This window comes from Poecilia formosa, unplaced genomic scaffold (assembly GCF_000485575.1).
Source record: "Poecilia formosa unplaced genomic scaffold, Poecilia_formosa-5.1.2 Scaffold130, whole genome shotgun sequence".
Lineage (NCBI taxonomy): Eukaryota > Metazoa > Chordata > Actinopteri > Cyprinodontiformes > Poeciliidae > Poecilia > Poecilia formosa.
In genome coordinates, this window is record NW_006800069.1 from 676,568 (window position 1) to 695,859 (window position 19,292).

At 41.5% G+C, this 19,292-nt stretch overlaps 2 protein-coding genes across 6 annotated transcripts in view; both read left to right on the forward strand.

The window, feature by feature from the left end:
* LOC103144644 (phosphatidylinositol-binding clathrin assembly protein) overlaps positions 1-6,466 on the forward strand; it is a 99,619-nt gene extending 93,153 nt beyond the window's left edge. For all 5 annotated transcript variants that reach the window (XM_016676216.1, XM_016676217.1, XM_007561721.2 and 2 more), the window contains 2 exons: positions 447-563; positions 785-6,466. In XM_016676216.1, coding sequence (XP_016531702.1) covers positions 447-563; positions 785-799 — 132 coding nt within the window. In that variant the 3' untranslated portion in view covers positions 800-6,466. The remainder of the gene's footprint in view (positions 1-446; positions 564-784) is intronic.
* A 3,701-nt stretch (positions 6,467-10,167) lies between these two features.
* LOC103144642 (cysteine and histidine-rich domain-containing protein 1) lies at positions 10,168-18,750 on the forward strand. The gene is made up of 11 exons (XM_007561717.2): positions 10,168-10,467; positions 11,448-11,497; positions 11,575-11,631; positions 12,634-12,788; positions 13,265-13,368; positions 15,056-15,108; positions 16,782-16,852; positions 17,486-17,588; positions 17,673-17,792; positions 17,917-17,979; positions 18,083-18,750. The coding sequence occupies exons 1-11, from the start codon at positions 10,404-10,406 to the stop codon at positions 18,545-18,547; spliced, it is 1,305 nt and encodes a 434-aa protein (XP_007561779.1). The 5' UTR covers positions 10,168-10,403; the 3' UTR covers positions 18,548-18,750.
* The last annotated feature ends 542 nt before the right edge of the window (positions 18,751-19,292 follow it).

Sequence of the window (19,292 nt, forward strand, 5' to 3'; positions counted from 1 at the left end):
ATGACTTACATTTTTTAAAATGATTTTAAGACATTTCAAGGCCTTAATTTTCGATGGACTCGATCCTTTTTCAGGATGTCCACATTACACATTAGACTTATCAGAATTTTGTGTGATGTGCTTTTTTGTAAATGTGACGTAGATTTGCATTCAGTCAGCTTTTCTGAGTCAATCATTTGTAGAGCTACCAGTTGGAGTTACAAATTTGGCCTTTGACTAGGCCATAAGAACACATCAGTGTGACCTTTCCATTTAACTCTTGCTGTGCGTTTGGGGTTGTATTTCTGGAAGGTTGTTTTTTTTTTCATGGTTACCCTGAATTTAATTCCAGCCATTTTCCGGTGATCTCAGACCAGTTTGGGTTTCACCATTACAATAGTGTCATTGTTGTGTTTTTCTAACCTTGTGTGTGTGTGTATGTGTGTGTGTGTGTCGTGGCTCTCCAGGTCCCTCCCCAGATGGCTCAGATGGGTGGGGTACCTGTGATGGCTCCACAGCCGATGATGTACAACCAGCCTGTTCTCAGACCCACCAACCCTTTCGCGCCCATGCCAGGAGCCCAGGTAGCTGCCACCAACTCCTGCACAGTGATCGGCTTCTTTTCAACTGATTTCTGGACAAATTAGGAAAATAAAGCTTCAATCTGTTGAATTGTTTTTTTTTTTTAAATTTCTGCTTGTGCAAATAGTTTTACCTGTTTTCCTCTCTTTGCTTATGGGACTGTTAAAATCCTGTGGATTTCGTTTTAATTTCATTTTTCTGTCCTCTCTCTCGTCCTATTCAGATGCAGTTTATGTAATCCATTCAGGGGGAAGCTGAGTGCCAAAAGCGAAAAAAAAAAAAAACTCACGAGAGGACGATCGAACGGAGGGAGGAACGATTTGATCAGGCGAACAAAGAGACACAGACAAGCTGACCGACAGACACCAAAACAGAAGGAGGCGATGAGGGGCGGAGGGGGTGGGACTCTGTTCCGGCTGGAACAACTGCTGTTGTGTGTGTGTGTGTGTGTGTGAAGCTTCTCTGTGTTTATCATTTGTGTTTTAAATCGTGCAGACGGAGGGATGGGATGGACGGACGTCTGGCTTTCACCCAGCCTGTTCGGTTCGGTGTCTGGATCCAGAATTAGCTTTATTTCAAACTGGTGCTATTTTGTCCTCTCTGAGTTCCTGTCTACCTGCAACAGCAACTTGGGAGCACTTATAAGAGGACGTGTGTGTATGTGTGTGTGTTCGCAGCAGTTGTTCCAGGTAATACAGCCTCTCCTCCCCCCTGAGTCTCTGTTTGTTTTCAGAGAGAAACGTAGAGGCACATTTTCTCAAGTATGTTTCCTGTAATTTTTCAATCCGTGTATTTTTTTTTTCCCTTCTGTTTTTTTTTTTGCCTTTAACGTTATCAGGGCTTGTACAGCAGTTTGTCGGAGCGTCAAACAGTAGCTGAGCGTTTTCTCCTCATGGCTTCTTAAGCTCTGCCGCTCGCACATCCAGACGGGAGATCGACGAAACGTCGGGACAAAAAAAATAAAAAATAACATAAATTTGTCTCAAGGGCTCGTCCCACCAGGGAAACGCAGCAAAATGTGTCCAGATGTTGCGGAGATTGTTGACTTACAGCTGCGTCATGAAAACTGCTGGAAACCTGCCAGTCTGTGTGCTTCTAGTCTGCTCAAGGGTTGGGTTCTTCACGTACAATGTCACATGAAACTGATTGAATTTGACCCTAAAAGTAATCAATGAAGCTGTGTATATAAGCAAAAAAAAAAAAAAAAAACCCTTATTTGAGTGTGTACGTTTTTCTTTTCTTCTCACATGGACTGTTTACCCATCTGTGCAAAGATAGTGAACATTATTATTGCAGTCAGTAGATGCTCAGATTGTGTGTGTCTCTTTAAGTCGAGGGCCTTTGTGTGCATCTTCCTCAGTGATTGATGAGAAACAAATCCAGCACACTGAGGTTACGGCTGTTCTTAAAGGGACATGCGCAGTCTTCTAGTCGAGCAGTAAAGGGATAGTTTGAAATCTTTTAAAGCAAAGTGCCTGTTGAGAGGCTATCTGCAGGAGAGAGTGATACGTTTATATTCTCTGGATTTGAAAGCTAAAGCTAACGTCTGAAACGTACCAAGTTTAAAGCAAAGAGGAAGAAGTCCAACCTCAAACTTCTGAGCGGTTTCTGCAGATGAAGCTTTACATTGGGTCCTTATTTACAGAGAACCATTATTTACATGACAGATTGATAGACAAATACATTCTATATGGGAAGTTCATAAGTCACAAAACACAAAAAATACACATCTATTAAAAAAGCAGTAACATAAAAACAAGTTGGAGGTAGTGTGCCATCAATAATCTTTAAATCTTCGATTTAAAGTACCTTAAAACCAAAAGTATAACAGCAGTTTAAATGAATGCTACTTTATTGGTTGTCACACTTTTTTATGTCTGCTATTCTGACAGAAAATTCTCAATGTTCCAACCTCTGTACACGTTTCACACAGGAAGACATTTAGGGGCGCACCACCTCCTATCTCTGCCTAAATATCAGCTTATTTATAAATAACTACCCAAAGTAAACGCTCATAAAGTAGCGTTCGGATGAGTTATTAACTGGGAAACAGAGCCTCTCCTTAAAAAGCCTGAATGTTCCTTTAAAGAAAGCGTTTTGTTGTTTTTGTTTATCCGTGTTGAATATTCAAAGTATTTTTGGCTGACTAAATTGTTGCTGAATTGCCGATTGAACTGTTGCCACGACAATAAGGATGAAATGTGTATTTTTCTGTCCAGCGGGAATCTGGTCCTGCTTGTGACGGTCGCTAGGCGACCCGCTTGAATCGGTCCAGACTTCTAAAACCAATAGATGCGGCTCCCTTTCAGCAGATCCACATCATGATTGATGATGATGGCAGCGCAGAGCGAGTTTGTTACTGAATCGAGTCGACTTCACTTTCAATTGCACTGAATCAGAGCGAGGCGGGAAGCGCGCCGCTCCACGGTAATGGTGGGAGGGGTGGGGGGCGCGGCGGGGCCTCTTCAGGCAGAACATCTGTCCTCATGAGTCGTGGCTGTTTGTGCATATTGCACCGTGGGCTGTTCTCACGTGTATGCTTACACATTTTTGTGTACGACTTCTTTTTGTTTGTTTTTTTCCATTGAGGGCTACTTCTGAGGGTCAAATTTTAAGTCGTACTTTAAGCCCACAAGTTTGATACAATTTTTTTTCTTTTTTTTTCTTTCTAAAATCAAAATATTGCAAAAATGCACATGCGAAAAAGTTGCACTGAAGTGGCTAACTCCCAGTAGTAGAGCTGTCGAGGTTTCTTTAAGGATAGAGATTTGTTTCCGTGTAGTTTTGTAGGGTTTAAAGAGCTCTCTCGTCTATCGGCCATTTTGCCGACTAACGTTTCTTTTTTTATTTTTTCCTGCCACTCTAAAGTTGAACTTGAAGCTTTGTGTATTCCCATCAGGGTTCGGCATTCCATCGGTGACGGTCCGGCCTCAAACTCATCGTCCGTTCTGCTGTGAATCCTCCAGAATGTCGCCTCAGTTTTGCCAGCATCGCTGACCTAGTGCTACAGCACCTATTTTTGGCCTGTTTAGTCTGTATTTAGTCTGTGTAGATATGTAAAGTGCTTACAGTTTCTGTGTAGATCGTCCCAGCTGTCGCTGTGGGTTAGACGCTGCTCTTTAAAAGCTTCTCGTCAGTCTTGTGTTAGCTTAGCCTAGCTTCTTCTTATCCCGCCGTAGGTTCTCCCGCTGCGTCCTGTCCTCTCTGCTGGTGTCTACCAAATGATAGCTGTCAGTGTTTTTTCGTCCTTTAGCTGTAGATAAAAAAAAAAAAGTTTCTCTCAGGCTTTTTGTGGTTTGCTTCTCTCAAACTCTTCTTTTCTTGCTACTCGCATTAATCCAGTACTCCAGCATTCTTCCGTTTCTCCTCGTCTGTCTCTTTCGTCCCTGATTGGACCTGAACAGCAAAGCACACACAGATTTTCAGGTTTTTTTGTGACGAATCAATGTGATGAATGATCGTTTTGAAGACCAGCTCTTATCCTTGTGGAAGTTAGCTTTGGCTAAAGGCCAGTGTTCTCAGTTTTCCTCCCTTTTTTGTGTCAGAATGAAGGTAAATATGTAGAGAATGTGAATACTAACGTCTCTGGGAGATGCAGATCTATAACGTGGCCTTATGAACATTTAACGGGATCAAAAGGCTTTTTAAACATGTTGAAATCACTGTTATTGCCTCATGTTGAAGTTTTAAGACCAGATCCTGAAATAAGTGATTATAAATTAAAGTAGCCTACCTGAACTTAGCCAACTTAGCCTATGTGAAATTTCAACTAGAGACATTCCGATCAAGATTTGTTCCAACAATTAATATACTTTAAATCCTCATCAGCTTTAAAATGCAGAACAATAACATTTCAGTTTAAAGAAAATCACTTCCTGCTTTGGCTGATGTTGATTTTCATGCAGTAGAAGTTTCCTGAAGCTAACTATAGCGTCTTTTCTTGCTGTTGTGATATGGCTTGTTGATAATTCAGCGAGTGATGTATTTCAGCAGGGGTTGATCTCCTGCTTCGTCAACTCGGCGCTTTTGTTTTGGACGTTTGAAAATTTCAGCTGCCTTTCTGCACAGCTTTCCCTTACCACAGCGCAGAGAGTTGGTCCCATTAAACTGATATAGAGGAAGGTATTAGCTGACGTAAAATCAGACGGTAATTACGGATCGCTTTGATAGTCGTTTGTTCAAAGACATGGATAGGTTTCTTTTAAAAATGCCTTGATCAGATATTTTGGATCACGTTGGGACAACCTTAGTTATCCTGGTCATGGTTCCACTCACCTGACCTGGGGTGGAAACTTCTGGATGTTTTTAGCCATCTACTGGCTTCTGTTGAGGGCTTCCTCAAAGATGTCATTCAGCATGGTAGAGTTGAACAGTAGCAACTTTTAGTGACCGAAAGTTTGGTTTATGATGAGAAAGACTTCAACTCTGGGTCTTCATGAATTCCCATGAGGTTTTGAACCCTAAAATCTCCTTGTTACAAAGCAGAACGGCTGGCCTCTTGTGAGACTTTCTCCAGACCTTAATGACGCAGCGCGCTTTTCCTCGACTCCAGCAGTTTCTCTACATATGATTGACAGATTTAGCTTTTTAATGTTCAAGGCAGGGGACTGTGTTCTTAGGCCAGTCTTTGTCAGCCAGTAGTTATTACAGTTTTATTGTGTAGGTTTGACTCTCTGGACAGGCTCTCGACTCGGTTTGAGGCTACCTTTCTGGACTCTTAAAGCAGCTGCTGAATCTTTGCGTCGTTGTAGCATGAAGCCAATGCAGAGGAGGATCAACTTCGATGTCAAATCCGAACGTCTGATTTCTGCGATTGTAGCAGATATTCAGAGAGCAGGGTCCACCCTGGCCAGCGGCCGCTCAGTGAGCGCATGGTGTCGTCTTTCTCAGTGTTTTCGTCCTCAAACGCATGACAACGGTGGCGACCTCCCCTCTTGTTGAAAAAAGCGGCCCAAACTAGGCGAAGGAACTGGTTGATCGGACTCGACCAATCACTCACCCGTCCACGGAACCGTTCGGGCTGAAACCGACACGTTTTCTTTCAGTTTTTTATTTGGACTGTTGATGAATGAGCCAGTACAACGAAAAGCGTTGCCAAACTTCTCCGGTGTTCTCCCAAAGAGCTCGCTTTGTTTTCTCCTGCGGCACACGCCCTCTGCCGTTGATGCGGGCGACGTTTGTGGCAGAACCAGAACCCGCCAACCTGAACAAAGAGCATGCGCGACAGAGAGAGACTTTGATAGATGTCCTCGTCTTGTCAGTGAGTTGGTGTGTTCAAAGATTTCTTCGTGCACGCTCAGATATTTTATTTTTTACATTGTTTTTGTTGTTGTTGTTGTTGTTGTTGTTTTTGGTAAACCCCCAACCCTCGGATTGCTGCCTCACTATTCTGTATATAAAGAAACTCACGCGCGACAACGCAGCTTACAGGCATACCATCATAATAATCCGCGTTTATTTTCATTTACCCATTTTTATTTTACCTGTACATGAAGATATTAGCGTCCTAAGCAAGCGTGCAGGTCTGACTCCCGCCGTGGTGGGAGCGGGCTGAAACAGACGGACGGAGCAGATCTGGAGGGCTGCGAACCGTCGCCGTACATCAGGATCAGCCGTGACTTCTCAGCGATGCCAAATGTTAATCTGTCTCTCTTTTCTCCTCCGTCTCCTCCCTCTCTCCTGCCCCTGCCCCCGTCTCTTTGTACATTGTTTTCTATTTATTTAAAAGCAGAAATATATGGAGTGTATCGAGCATGGAAAAGCAAACAAATGTTACAGTTGATTTTAAAAAAGAAAAAGGATGGGCGTTTATTTTACAGCAAGTATATTTGTTTATTCTAGGGATTTGGTTCCTCTTTATTTTTTTTTGTTTCTTTTTTGGAAGAATAAAGTCATTTTCCATTCCTAAACATTTGTCTGGGTTTTTTTTAATTTATTTTATCCAACAGTGGAAACAAGAACACAACACATACAATGCATGTTTAGGTTTATAAAATGTACAATACAATGTTTTTCAAACTTGTTTTTCCTAAATTCAGGCCTTCTGCTTATTCATGCACATTTTGTCACATTACAGCACCAAGCTTTGATCCATTTCATAGAGGATGTATGCGATAGGCTAACGCTAAGTAGCAAAATTTTATGACATAATTTTTAATATTTCTTACAAAATATCTGAAAAGTCCTGTATGCTTTTCTACATTCAGTCGATCATTTATCTGCAGTAGCTGCACGTATCTGTACCAGCTTTGTACATCTTGAGACTAGACATTTGGCTCAAACTCAGACTTTGATTAGACCATCCTAATATATATATGCTTTGATCCAAACCAGATCTGCACATCATCAAAACAAATAAACACTTTGATGCGTCAGAACCTGGATGAGCTGCAATACTTGATAAAACCATAAAGCTCTCCAGCGAAAAATCATGAAATAAAATATCCAACCGTCAGTTTCTGACGTCAAGTAGGATTAGGTCACAACCAGCGCCATCTAATCCACCTCTCTGGATTAACATCAGTCTGGACCTAGGTGTGATTGAGATGCTGCAGTGAGACTTTAAATGGGCCATTCATGCTTTTGAAACCCTCCAATGTGACTAAATTAAACAATTCTGGAAGGCAGGGTGGATCAAATGAAAAGAAAAGACTAATTTTCAGTTATTCCAAACATCTACTGACAGTTGTTTCTGCTTCAGGTGGTACAACCAGTTATTAGGGTTAGGTGGGGAGCGATCCCTTTTTCCCATGAGAACAGGTTTAGTTAGCCGTTTTCCCCACAATAAACTAAACAAGTCTGTCTGGGAGTTGATATTTTTCACAAGGAAGTATAAATCCTGAACATGACGATACTGATGAAGAAATTTGCCTTAGAAAATTTGCTTAAAAATGAATTATTTGAAAGAAAAATATTCCTTCCCTAAACAACCAAACAAAGAGTCTGTGTTTTTTGTGTGTTTTTGTTTTAGACCAGTTATAAAACTGGTCTAAAACGTCTCTGGATCCAACTGGACATGCAGCGTAGGCAACCACTGCTGTCTATTCGCCAGCACAGCAGATGGTTACCATGGTGACTGAATGATGACTGGTGGAGAGACATGCTGAAAATGCCCATCTAAGTTCTTCACAAGAGTGAAAGGGTTAAGTTTTTATAATATACAAAATAACAAAACGCATGTTAGGAAGATCTATTATGACATTTTATGTTTGATTTGGACAAATTGATCTTTTCTGTAGATTGTAATAAATTAGAAGAACTTTGATTTACAAATTGGACTGTATGTGGTTGAATATAAGACACGTATTGCCTTTTGCAGTTTTCATATAGCTTTAAATTAAAATCAAAATCTTCAACTGAATTAAGGTCCAAATTAATTTATTCAAGTTATTTTTTGGGGGGTTAAATATCCCAAAAGCAAAAAGCTTTTATCATGTTTTAAAAGTTTCACAATTAACTCTGAGCTCACACCAAGTATTAAAAAAAACGACCCTGCATAATAAAACTGTTGTAAACGATGGAGCAGCTTCACTGCCACAACACAATGGGCTGGTCTGAAGAAAACACTTCACTCAGCCGTTTTACAATCGGCAACAGAACGGCACATTAAGTTTCTGTGGAGAGGACGCCTGTGACCCGTCTCCTCCGGCCTCGGCTGTCCGCCACGCTGCGCTTCACTTGGCTGAGCTTCACACAGGAGAACAAAACAGCTGAAACCTGCACGACAGAATGAAACCGGCTGCACACCCGCCTCTTTGTACGCCGTCACGAAAAGAAACTGAGCCGTCCTTTTCAGGTTCCCATCTCAGTTTAAGGCGTCCAGATCAGATCAGCTCTGTCGCATCCTTGTTTGTTTTGTGTATATTTGTGTATGTAATCTCCCGCTGTAAACCTGGGAACACGTCTGGCTTTTCTGTTATTCCAGCAACACTTACACAGTGAGGGATTAAAACGGCTTCCTGACAGATGAGGCTGTTTGTCTATGTCTGTTTCTAGTGTGACGCATTCGGCCTTATTTCAGTGTTTGTGACTGGAAGCCTTAACAAAAGGGCCCGTCCCTGCAGCGGTCGTGTGCTGACTGAATGCTCTGACCTCCTCCATAGGCTGGTAGTTTATCTGTGAGTCCAGGATAAAACACACTAATCACTCATAACACAACAGCCACTGACAAGTACTGCTTCAATAGGTTCTCCTGGGAAAACCTGCATCCTGACTTTCTCATGGATGTCGCCACCAGCAGAGCCTTGAGCCCTTTTTCTCATTTTTGTCCCGTTTCAACCTCAAACGTCAGTGTATTTTATGAGGGCCTAAGACAAAGTTATGCTTAACCGTGTAGTGAAAGAAAGGTTGTATTTAACATTGTTCTAACAAAACCTTACAGGTGGATCAACCAAAGGGAAAAGGTTCTTTAACGCAGTGTAGTCACAAACTACGGCCACTCTTTTAACATGAACGAACTGGCAGTAGCGTAAGCGACCCTTTTAGATTCCTGTCACAAAACATGTTTCCACTAGTCCTAGAAACTAGAATTAGTTTCTAGAACCCGCAGTCCCCCCCAATAACTAAAACTTGTTTTAATGTAGCAACTCATGAGTTTGATAAGAGCAATTTTTAAGCATGGCGCCATGCCAGTCTCCACCACTGGATGGCGGTAATGCATCCATCGCTTGATTAAACAGCTCTAGGAGAACTAGCCTGTCTCTAAGATTCAAAAGCTGAGAAATATTTAAAATAAAAAAATAGATGAAAAACTCCCAAATCACACAGCTCTGCCCAAGAGAATGGAGACAATCTCTTGGGTCCAAGAGAATGGAGACAATCTCTTGGACCCAAGAGATTGTCTGCCCAAGAGACAATCTCTTGGGCAGAGCTCATGACTTCTGGATTAAAGAGTCTAAACTTGAATTATTTGGAGATCAGAAGAGAGAACACCTCACCTCCTTAGCAGCTGCGAAGCACAGGAGTGGAAGTGTCACGGTTTGGAGATGATTTGCTCCACCATGAAGTCTTCTCCGTATCAGAGGGCGCTTGAAGAAAACCCTAGACTACCTGTGAAAATGTCAACTTTCACAGAAAGAAAGAATTGGACCCTACAACACGACAATGACCTAAAACATACGGGTAAGTGGTTCCTCACCTAGAAACCACTTTCCTGTTGACATAATAGGTTTAATAAGTGGATTGTTGACATTGTGCTATTTTTCTTTCCAGGAGTACGCATTCATAATGTGTATTTTCTAAATAACGTCAACAAAACCCCAAAGGGAGAACATTTAAAGCTCTACAGAGCCTAACTAGGAGGAGTGTTGGATCAGGCTCAATGCGGCCTCTTTTCAGCATCCTTCCTTTGGACTCGGTGACAGCTAGAACAAACGCATCTCGGAGTTTCTTTAACAGGTTAAAACCTCAGAAGGCTCGTCAGTTCTCTGATGTGACGCTGATCCAGGAGGAGAAAGTGACAGAGATCCAGAAGCTGTCAGCCTCCCCGCGGCAGCCACTGGCTCCGTCACACCAGGCCCGTCTGCGGCAGCCGATGTCGACCCCCGCCTTCAGATAAGTTGTGACAGCTGTAAATTGAGAGGGGGCGAGTGGAGGAGAGGAGGGAGCTGCTATTTTTATCTCCCATTCAACCGGGTCGAGAAGCCGTCTCTCTCTCCGTCTCTGCTGAAGGCCGTCGGACCTTCTGGATCTCTCCTTTCTGCCTCAGCAGAGAACCTTCTGGAGACCGGGACGCGGCATTAAGACCAGCAGACCCTTGGCAGTCGGGGGAAGGATTTCAAAGCAGAGATGAACAGATTGTAAAGACAGGGAAGAAGACGTCAAGAGACACCAACAGGCCCAACATGGCTCTGCTGTGCTACAACAAAGGCTGCGGGGAGAAGTTTGACCCCGACAAGAACAAGGATGGTGAGCTCCTTCTGCCTGGTTCGGTTGTTCTCTGCCGTTGACTTCGTAAAGAAGCTCTGATCTTTTCTGCTTCTCCTACTTGAGCCATCACAAAGTTTTCAAGTTATCCTTTTCGCTGAAGTCAAGCACATGTGACCATGCTTGTGTTTTTTTCTGGCTTTGATGTTCAAATTAAATAGAAATTGCTGGTAGGAAGTAGGAATATGCAAGGACTTTATAAACATGCAGATATGTAAAGAGCAAGTGTTTGTATTGAATTTTGTTGGAAAACAGAAAAGCAAAAAACTAGAGTGTGAGGCATGCAGCCACGTTTTTGTGGGAGGACTCCAAGGCCTGGAGATCCTTATATGGGACATCCATCACCTCTACACAGCCATGTGTGTGTGTGTGTGTGTGTGTGTGTGTGTGTGTGTGTGTGTGTGAGAGAGAGAGAGAGAGCCAGGTTTTTATATCCTTGTGGGGACCTACATGACACTGTGGGGTTGTGGGGACCACTGCTCCTTGTGGGGACATTTTCTTGGTCCCCATGAGAAAAAATGCTATCTTTGGGTTTGGTGATAGGGTAAGGGTTAGTGTTGGGGTTAGGCTGTAGAAAATGAATGGAAGTCAATGTAAAGTCCCCACAAGTCATGAAAACACAACTCCTTTTACAGTGTGTGAGTGTGTGTGTGTGTGAACAGCTGTTGGGTCCTGCTGACTGTGTGGGGAACTATATGCAGACTAACATTTCCCTGCTTGTACCCTTTCCTGAAACAAACTTCTAGAAAACCTCAAAGTTGCTGAAACACTGAGTTCCTTTAAATCAAAGCTAAAAACCCACCTGGAGCATTGATCAACATTTCTGAGGTGTATTTGCTTTATGATTTTGATGATGACAAAATCTAATGTTTATTGCTTGTTTCATAATTGGTGACTGCATGATGTTTTTATGATTTGAACTCCCTTCTACAAATAAGCTTGTCTTCCCTCCCCAACAACAGATTCCTGCCTCTTCCATCCAGGAGTCCCCATCTTCCATGACGCCCTGAAGGTGAGCCGATTTCCAGGGCCGCGCTGTTGGTCCACAATGTAAACAGCATCACTCCACGAATGTGTGTCTGTTTTCAGGGTTGGTCCTGCTGCAAGAAGAGGACAACGGACTTCTCAGAGTTTCTCTCCATTAAGGTATCAAGGAAAAAAAAAAAACACATTTAAGATTTGGAGTATTTGGAGAGTGAGCAAACAAAGCTATAAGGAGATGGTCAGCTCCTTTTGATGAAACTTTAATCAAGCAGATGGGGGGAAAAAGAAAAAAAATCAGCTGGAGAAACACTGTTTCATGTAAAAAGAAGTGAGAGAAAAGTGTTTTTGACTTGCACCAGTCGAGGAACAGCGGGGCGATGAAATGCACCGCACGCTCCAGTGAAACCAGTGGATTATTCTAAAAAAGAAAAGAAAACAAACAAAAAACACTAACAAATATTTAAGAAAATATTTGTTAGTGAACAAACTAAATTAAACCAACTAAATTTAAGGGCTATTCCACTTGTTTTTTTTTAAGGAATCTGAAATCTCTGATGATCTTAAGTTAAAAATGTGAAACATTTAGACTGGTCAAAGCTAAAATGTTTTATTCATCGCTGAACAGAGTCCTTATTTGTGGAAATAGCCAAAAAAAAAAAGAAGCATTTTTAAAGTTTCATGGTATTAAATGGAAATAAGAGACAAAACTGCAGACTAAAACTGAACAGACTCAATGAGTCTCCGCAGATGACAAAAAATAGCTACGTTTTTGCTGACACATTTGCTGCTTTTGCAACATTAAATGCATTTCTTTAAAACACTTTTAAATGGCCTTTCGTTCAACCGATAAACTGTTGGATGATTTTGGGTCCAACAAAATTGTCCAACTATCCAGTGATACTGCCACCGCCAAGTTTCTGATGAACTTTACATTTATTATCGGCAAAAAACTCCATGTTTGAATGCAACAATTCTATTTTCAAATGACTTACATTTACCAAGGACTAAAGCTACAGCATATGTGACGTCATAGCAGAAGAAATCAGTAATTAATCGTTTTTATCCTTTAAAGTCAGACTGAAACATTTAAGTTTGACCAAAGGAAAAAAAATAATAATTTCACGGTCTTCTAACTATTGTTAATCCGGATGCGTTCACCCGCAGGGCTGCACCCGTGGGCGCCACAGCGATGTGAAGCCCCAGGAGCCCCTGAGGCCCGAGGTGTCGTCCGATAAGAGCGAGATGAAACCCGCCAGCGACCGGGAGATCATCTACCAGGGCCCCAAATCTGCCGAGGCGCTGCAGAAAGAGAGACCCAGGTGAGGGACGGAGCTTCCACCCTGCAACACTCTGAGGTGTTTTCAGTTTGCTCAGACATCATCCAGAGAGGTCAGGGTGAGGTCGGCTGCAGCGTACGCAGTGTGATAAATAATTCTCCGTAAGCCTATCCTGTGTATATTTCACTGTTAACAGAAGTGTGTGTGTGTGTGTGCGTGTGTGTGTGTGTGTGTGTGTGCGTTTGTTTGTAATACCTTGTGGGGACGATTTTCCTGACATATACTACATTGTGGGGACCAATCACTCAGGGGAAACCCTGTTTTTGGGTAAGGGGTCAGATTTAGGGCTAAGGTATGAATTGAGTTTTGGTTGGTTAGGGTTAGGTATGTGATGGTTAGGGTTAGGAAAAGGGTCAAGGTAAGGTTTAGGCTGTAGAAATGAATGGAAGTCAATGGAAAGTCCCCCACAAAGATAGCAGCACAAACATGTGTGTGTGTGTGTGTGTGTGTCTACACAGTTCAAACCAGCCCATGACCAAGTTGCCCCACAAAGTGTCAGCATCTCTCGTTCAGGCGCTGGAGAAACTGGGACTGGACAGGAGCGCAGAGAGCGAGAAGAAAGGTCAGTCCTCCTGAAGGCGACTTGAAATTCTCAAGAGAACCGGGAGCAAAAATCCACATTTCAGCCTTAAAACATGAGCTGTCACATCAGAGCTGGAGATTAAAGCACTGCTTCAGTTTCTCAGCTCCATTTCTTTTAAAGGAACGAGGATCATCATGTTGACGTTGATTGAATCCAAATCTTTGCTCAAGTTTTAGAGCACGGCGTCCACACAGCTGTAAAAAGTCTTCAAATTAAGGCTTTCAAATGTCTTAAAAGCATTGCAAAATATATAAGTAAGTTGGTCTTACTTTTTCTCGTGACAGGACTAATCTTGTATATTCTAAGGGGTTTTTTTTCTTGCTGGACTTTTACTTTTCTGTCGGGCAAAAGTTTGAGTCACAAGCAGGCATCTTTATTACAATACGTGAGGTTGTTGAGGCTAGCGCTAACTAGCTAACTAGAAAGGGTAAATTTATCACCCGTTTGCTCTACGACGTATGTCTTTGCCACCGGTTCACTTCTGTTGCCAGCTATGAGCATTCTGTGCAGATAAGCTACCAAAAAATGCAGTTTTCTTTTGTACATTTCTGTTTTGATACAGGTGTTAAATTTCATTCATAATAGCCTTAAAAGGCTACTACAAAGTTTTTTTTTTTTTTTACCATGTTAGAGAGCATCTTGAATGACTAAAAAAATATAGCAATTCTTTTTTTTTTGGATCCTGAGACATGCTCTGAATTTTACATTCCTTATGCAATTTGACAAAAGTTCTTACTTACTAAACTGCTGAAACAAAAGGCTGGAAGACAATAAATCCTGCCACAGATTCAGAGCTAAAGTTTGCTCCTTTGGTATTTGTATTTTATTTCTACATTTCACTCTACAGCTACATATTTTTTGATAGAGCAACACAAACTAATGAATAACTGTGAAGTTCAATGTAGTATTTTATATTCTGCTGAAGAGGAGCATTCAGTCAGCATTATCCTGCCACCGCCATGTTTCAATGGCGATTCTGTGTTCGGATAAATGTGTGGTGTTAGCGTTTCGCATGTAGCATTGAATTTCCACAACTAAAATTTTTTGTCTCTACTTTGAAAACTATATAAAAAATATATACTGTTTTCTATAAACATTCCAATAAGAAAAATACATCACTCCTCTTTTGTACATATGTACATATTTTTTATTTTAAATTCTAACACATAACATGGTTCTTTAAAAATGACATCTAGTTTTGCTAAGTTGTCTTTATTTTCAAACATGTGTGGCTCTAAACGGCTTCCTTTAGCTGGGCCGAAGGTAAAATGGTTGCTGTTTGTTCTCTATCAAACCTCTGAGGCCTTGACTGAACAGCTGCACTTATATCAAGACTAAATTACACACACAATTACTAATCAGTTGCCGTCTGAAGGTAATCATTTGCTTTAGACTTTATTTGCAGGTGTCAAAGTGAAGCGGCCGAATACAAATGTGCGCCACACTACTTCTGGAATTATGTCTAGTTTAGGCAGTATTAATACGTCAACACTGGATTTCATTCGTAATTCAACAGTATAGTTCAGTCCTATCCTTCAACCCAACTCTTTATTATTCTGCACCTGTATGCTGAAACATCCCTACATCATTTTTCTCAAAGACAATGTGTTTGAAACTGGAATGAAACAGTCCTCACCTGTCTCTCTGTCGTTGTTTCGTCTCACAGAGAGTGAGGACGTTATGCACGGGACGCGCTGCAAGAACACAGGCTGCAAAACAGTGAGTGTCTTGTGTGTGTGTGTGTGTGTGTGTGTGTGTGTGTGTGTGTGTGTGTGTGTGTTTAGGTAGCGTCTCTGGCATTCCTGCCCAGGCCCAAAATAGTCACTGATCTGACATCAGCAAAAGCTGAGAAATTCATTATCTACAGCGGTGGCTGATGTCTGCACATGGGAGGAAACTGCAAGAACTGCAGAATGCAGTGATTTCACATTAAGACTTAATATTGGCACTGAACTATACTTGAATTATTTTAATTAAATATCAAGGCAATGTCTGTCTTTATAGCCTTCTTTTACTGAGCTCTGTTTAAATTTCAGTGTCAAGCAGTCAAGATCAAGTCAAGACTTTTAGGGACTGAGACCACTGATGTGTATATTATATAATTATGAGTCAAGACCAGTGCTCCACTCTAATAGGTGACGTTAGCTTGTGAACAAAACTAGCTAACGTAATGTGACAGCTGTCAAGAAACGGAAGTCTAGCCCTACAGCTTACAGTATGCTGTACATAGGTAGCTAACTTAACAGCTAACGTATTATGTATAGCAAACATTGACTAAATCTCTTTGTATGATGGCCGGGTAGAGAGTTTTGGTGCAGAGGCAGATTGCTAACGTTAGCTTAGCTAGCATCGCTAGCACATCTTAAACGTACCTCTCGTTGTTTTTCCTTTCTAAGTGACGATAAAAGTTTGTCCTCGTCCCCACAATCTGAGAGGTCGCTGTGTACTTTCTTCTGGATGTTGTTTTACAAATAAGCAGACTTTATGATTTAGCAGCCAAAACTGTGTTGACTTCCTCCCGCTCCTATGGGGACGGTGACAGCGGCAACAAAAATATATTAGCATTGAGTCACGTTATTGCTTGGATATGAATCTGCACTCTTTCTTTTTACTTATTAGCATGAAAGAAAGCATGCTAATAAATAAATTGAAAGATGTTCAGACAATTTAGTTATATTTCCACGTATTGAAATAAAATGTATGTAGTCCTCCTGAATGTATGAAACCTAGACAAGACCAAACGCGAGACCTCAGGTCTGGAGTACTTCTAGAGAGAGCTGGTTTTACGAAGTTTTGCAACATTTGTAAAATACAAAATCAAACCCATTAATCACTCTTATATTGACACAGTTTTGAACCCCTTTGTGTTGATCTATCATAAATCTCTAAACCGCAGTGAGGTTTCTGGTTATGACGAAAAGAAAACGTGAAATAAATTTGTAGATTTTTTTTATCTACAAATGTTTTCCTCAGCTAATCAACAAAAATGTGTATTAATAGTTAAGACGTTTTTACCAAAGCACACACAGGTCCTATTAAATACCGCTATACAGGAAAACACAAACACTGCTGTGCTTCAACTTTCTTCCTAAGGCTTTTGAACCTGTAAGGTTTAATTGCTCCATCTAGTGGACATATCTAGTAACAGCAACATCTTTCAGTGACATTTTAAATTAACTGCTTGTCTCAAAGTAGACCACTGGAACTGCACAAGCCTGCATATGTAAGATTTTCAGGTTTATGGAAAGGCGTAGTTGGTCTAAAAATGCACATCTGGATTAGAAGTTTGTAGGTCAAACACTCCTGGTTGCTGACCTTATCCTGTGACTCAGGATTCATTGATCAAAGCATCTCTGATCAATAGCGATCATAGACCTGATCTGTTTGTTCAGGTCTATGAAGGCCCAGACACAGACACGGAGGTCTGCACCCACCACCCTGGAGCGCCCGTCTTCCATGAGGGGTAAGAAGGAAAGAATTCACCGCTGCGTGTTCCCCTCTTGTTTGCTCAATGTCTAATCCATTATTACAACATCATAATATTTGCATGGCTCTGCTCTCAAACAGCAGCTACATGGTTTCTATAAAGCAAGAGTGTTAACAGTGTGAAGGTCGTGAGAGGAAAGCAAGAAAGGAGGCGGCTGAAACGAGAAAAAACATTTCTGGAGCCGGTTCCACCAACTTAAATTTAAGACCTTTGAAGATCATTATTAATGACTTTTAAGGCCTATATTGCCATCATTTCATCCAGCCAACTGCATCCGTCCATGATAGATGGGGAAAAAAAGCTAACTAGCTAGTTAATCAGCAGCTAATTAGCAGTAACCTCAACCATCTCAAGTCAAAGAATGCATCTAAATTTTCTTTGACAGAAAAGTTCTAGGAGAAAAAAAATCATACATATGCGATTAAATAGTCCTGACAAAATAAAATGTAAGTCCTGTGATTAACATATTAAAGGCCAACTTGCTTTTTAAAAATTAATTTAAGGCATTTTAATACCTTAATTTCAGATACATGAATCTAAAACTTTGAGGAAGTGAGTTGTTTCTGGTGTTCTTTCTCCGCATCAAACTACAACGATTTCTTTATCTAGGTACAAATACTGGAGCTGCTGCTGCATAAAGACAACAGACTTCAACGCGTTCCTGGACCAGAAGGGCTGCACCATGGGGAAACACCGCTGGGTTGCAAAGCAGGTACACACACCACCTACATCTGAGCGGAAACAGGCAGAAGCTCTGTCTCTCTGTGAATAATCTTTTATTTTTTTATGTTCTCAGGATAAGAAGAAAGTGGCATGTCGACATGACTGGCACCAAACTGCAAACACGGTGGTGGTAACGATTTACGCCAAGAACTCAAATCCCGATTTCTGCAGCGTAGAAGCAAATCCAACAGTGGTGAGCAGCAGGAATAATCATTCAGTGTTGATACAGAAAAAAAAGAAAAGAAAGGCCCAGAATTATTCATGAAATCAGATCCATGAACTTTTATGGAGTTTCACTTCTGTTTCCTGTCTTGCAGCTCATATGTCAAATCCAGTTTGAGAACAACAAGATTTTCAAGAGAGAATTCCACTTCTGGGGGGAAAGTATCACTAGCAGCCTCTGATAAAGTTGTAGTTATTGGCGCAGGCGACCGTTTCTTTAACTAAAAACTGATATTCATCTGCTCTGTAATGATTTTTCAGGTGATCGACGCCAAACAGAGTTCGGTCAACATGGTCCCGTCTAAAGTGGAGATCACGCTCCGTAAGGCCAACCAGGTGTCCTGGGGAAAACTGGAGGACCCGAACTACACCCCGGAGCCGGACCCTGTTAATGACGACGTCGCCGATGACAACCAGGAGTCCCAGCAGCCCGACTGGGACATCGCCGATGACGACATCAGCGACTCAGACGAGGAGTGGGCCTACGACACGCCGCAGAACAAGAGCCAAGGGGTCGAGAGTGAAGAGCAGAGGAAGAGGAGGGAAGAACAAGAGGTGCAGAATCAAAAAAGGAAGGAGGTGGAGGAAGAGATGAAGAGGCTGATGCAGGAGCAGCAGAGGGCGGAGGAGCAGAGGAGGAAGCTGGAGGAGCAAAGGAGGGAGGAGGAGCAGGAAGGATATGAAGACATGCCAGACCTGGAAGATCAGGATGCTGATGTGGAGTGATGTGAAAAAAAACAAAACAAACAGAATGTTCCTTATTTTTAGCAACCGATGCTAAATACTCTCATTTTCCTGCAGTAACTTTATATAATATCAGAGGTGTTTTTGAAGAACTTTTTTGTGGGTGATAAAATAAGAAGTCTGTTGAAATCTTTTGATTATGCAAAAGACATAATTATAGAATTAAACCTTTTTTATGTCTGTTTCTCTGTCTGAAGTTCTTTAGTATTTTTATATTGGACAAACTGAAATTCATGAAAATAAGAGTAGCACAGCTGATGTTAATGAACTTTAACGTCATTCTGTACATGAGAGAGTAGCTGTTAAAGGAACGATTCCACAGCTACATGTTAGAAAACACAACTAAACATTGAGACATTATGTAGCTAAATGTCATGTTTTTGGACTGTGGGAGGAAACTGGAGTACCTGGAGAAAACCCACACATGCACAGGGAGAACATGCAAGCTCCATGCAGTAAGGCTGGGACTGGGAATCAAACCCAGAATCTTCTTGCTGCAAGGCAACAGCTCTACCAACTGCACCACTGTGCAGCCCTATACATGACATATTTAGTAAAATATTAAGTTAAATATTTAAGAAGGTTATACAAAACTGGGTGTTTTCAGAATTATATCATGTTATTCGGTTATTCCCTCATCAGAAAACACACCTGGAGTGATGCTTTGAGTCTTTCTCGGATGTCTGAGAAATCCTTGAATCCTCCATGGCAACCATTCAGAGGTGCC

Bases quoted from the DNA above. Each gene is read 5' to 3' on its own strand.
- LOC103144642 (XM_007561717.2), top strand. From the start codon at position 10,404: ATGGCTCTGCTGTGCTACAACAAAGGCTGCGGGGAGAAGTTTGACCCC. The intron at 11,632-12,633 runs GTATCAAGGAAA...GTTCACCCGCAG, and splicing joins CAGAGTTTCTCTCCATTAAG to GGCTGCACCCGTGGGCGCCA. The intron at 17,589-17,672 runs GTACACACACCA...TTATGTTCTCAG, and splicing joins ACCGCTGGGTTGCAAAGCAG to GATAAGAAGAAAGTGGCATG.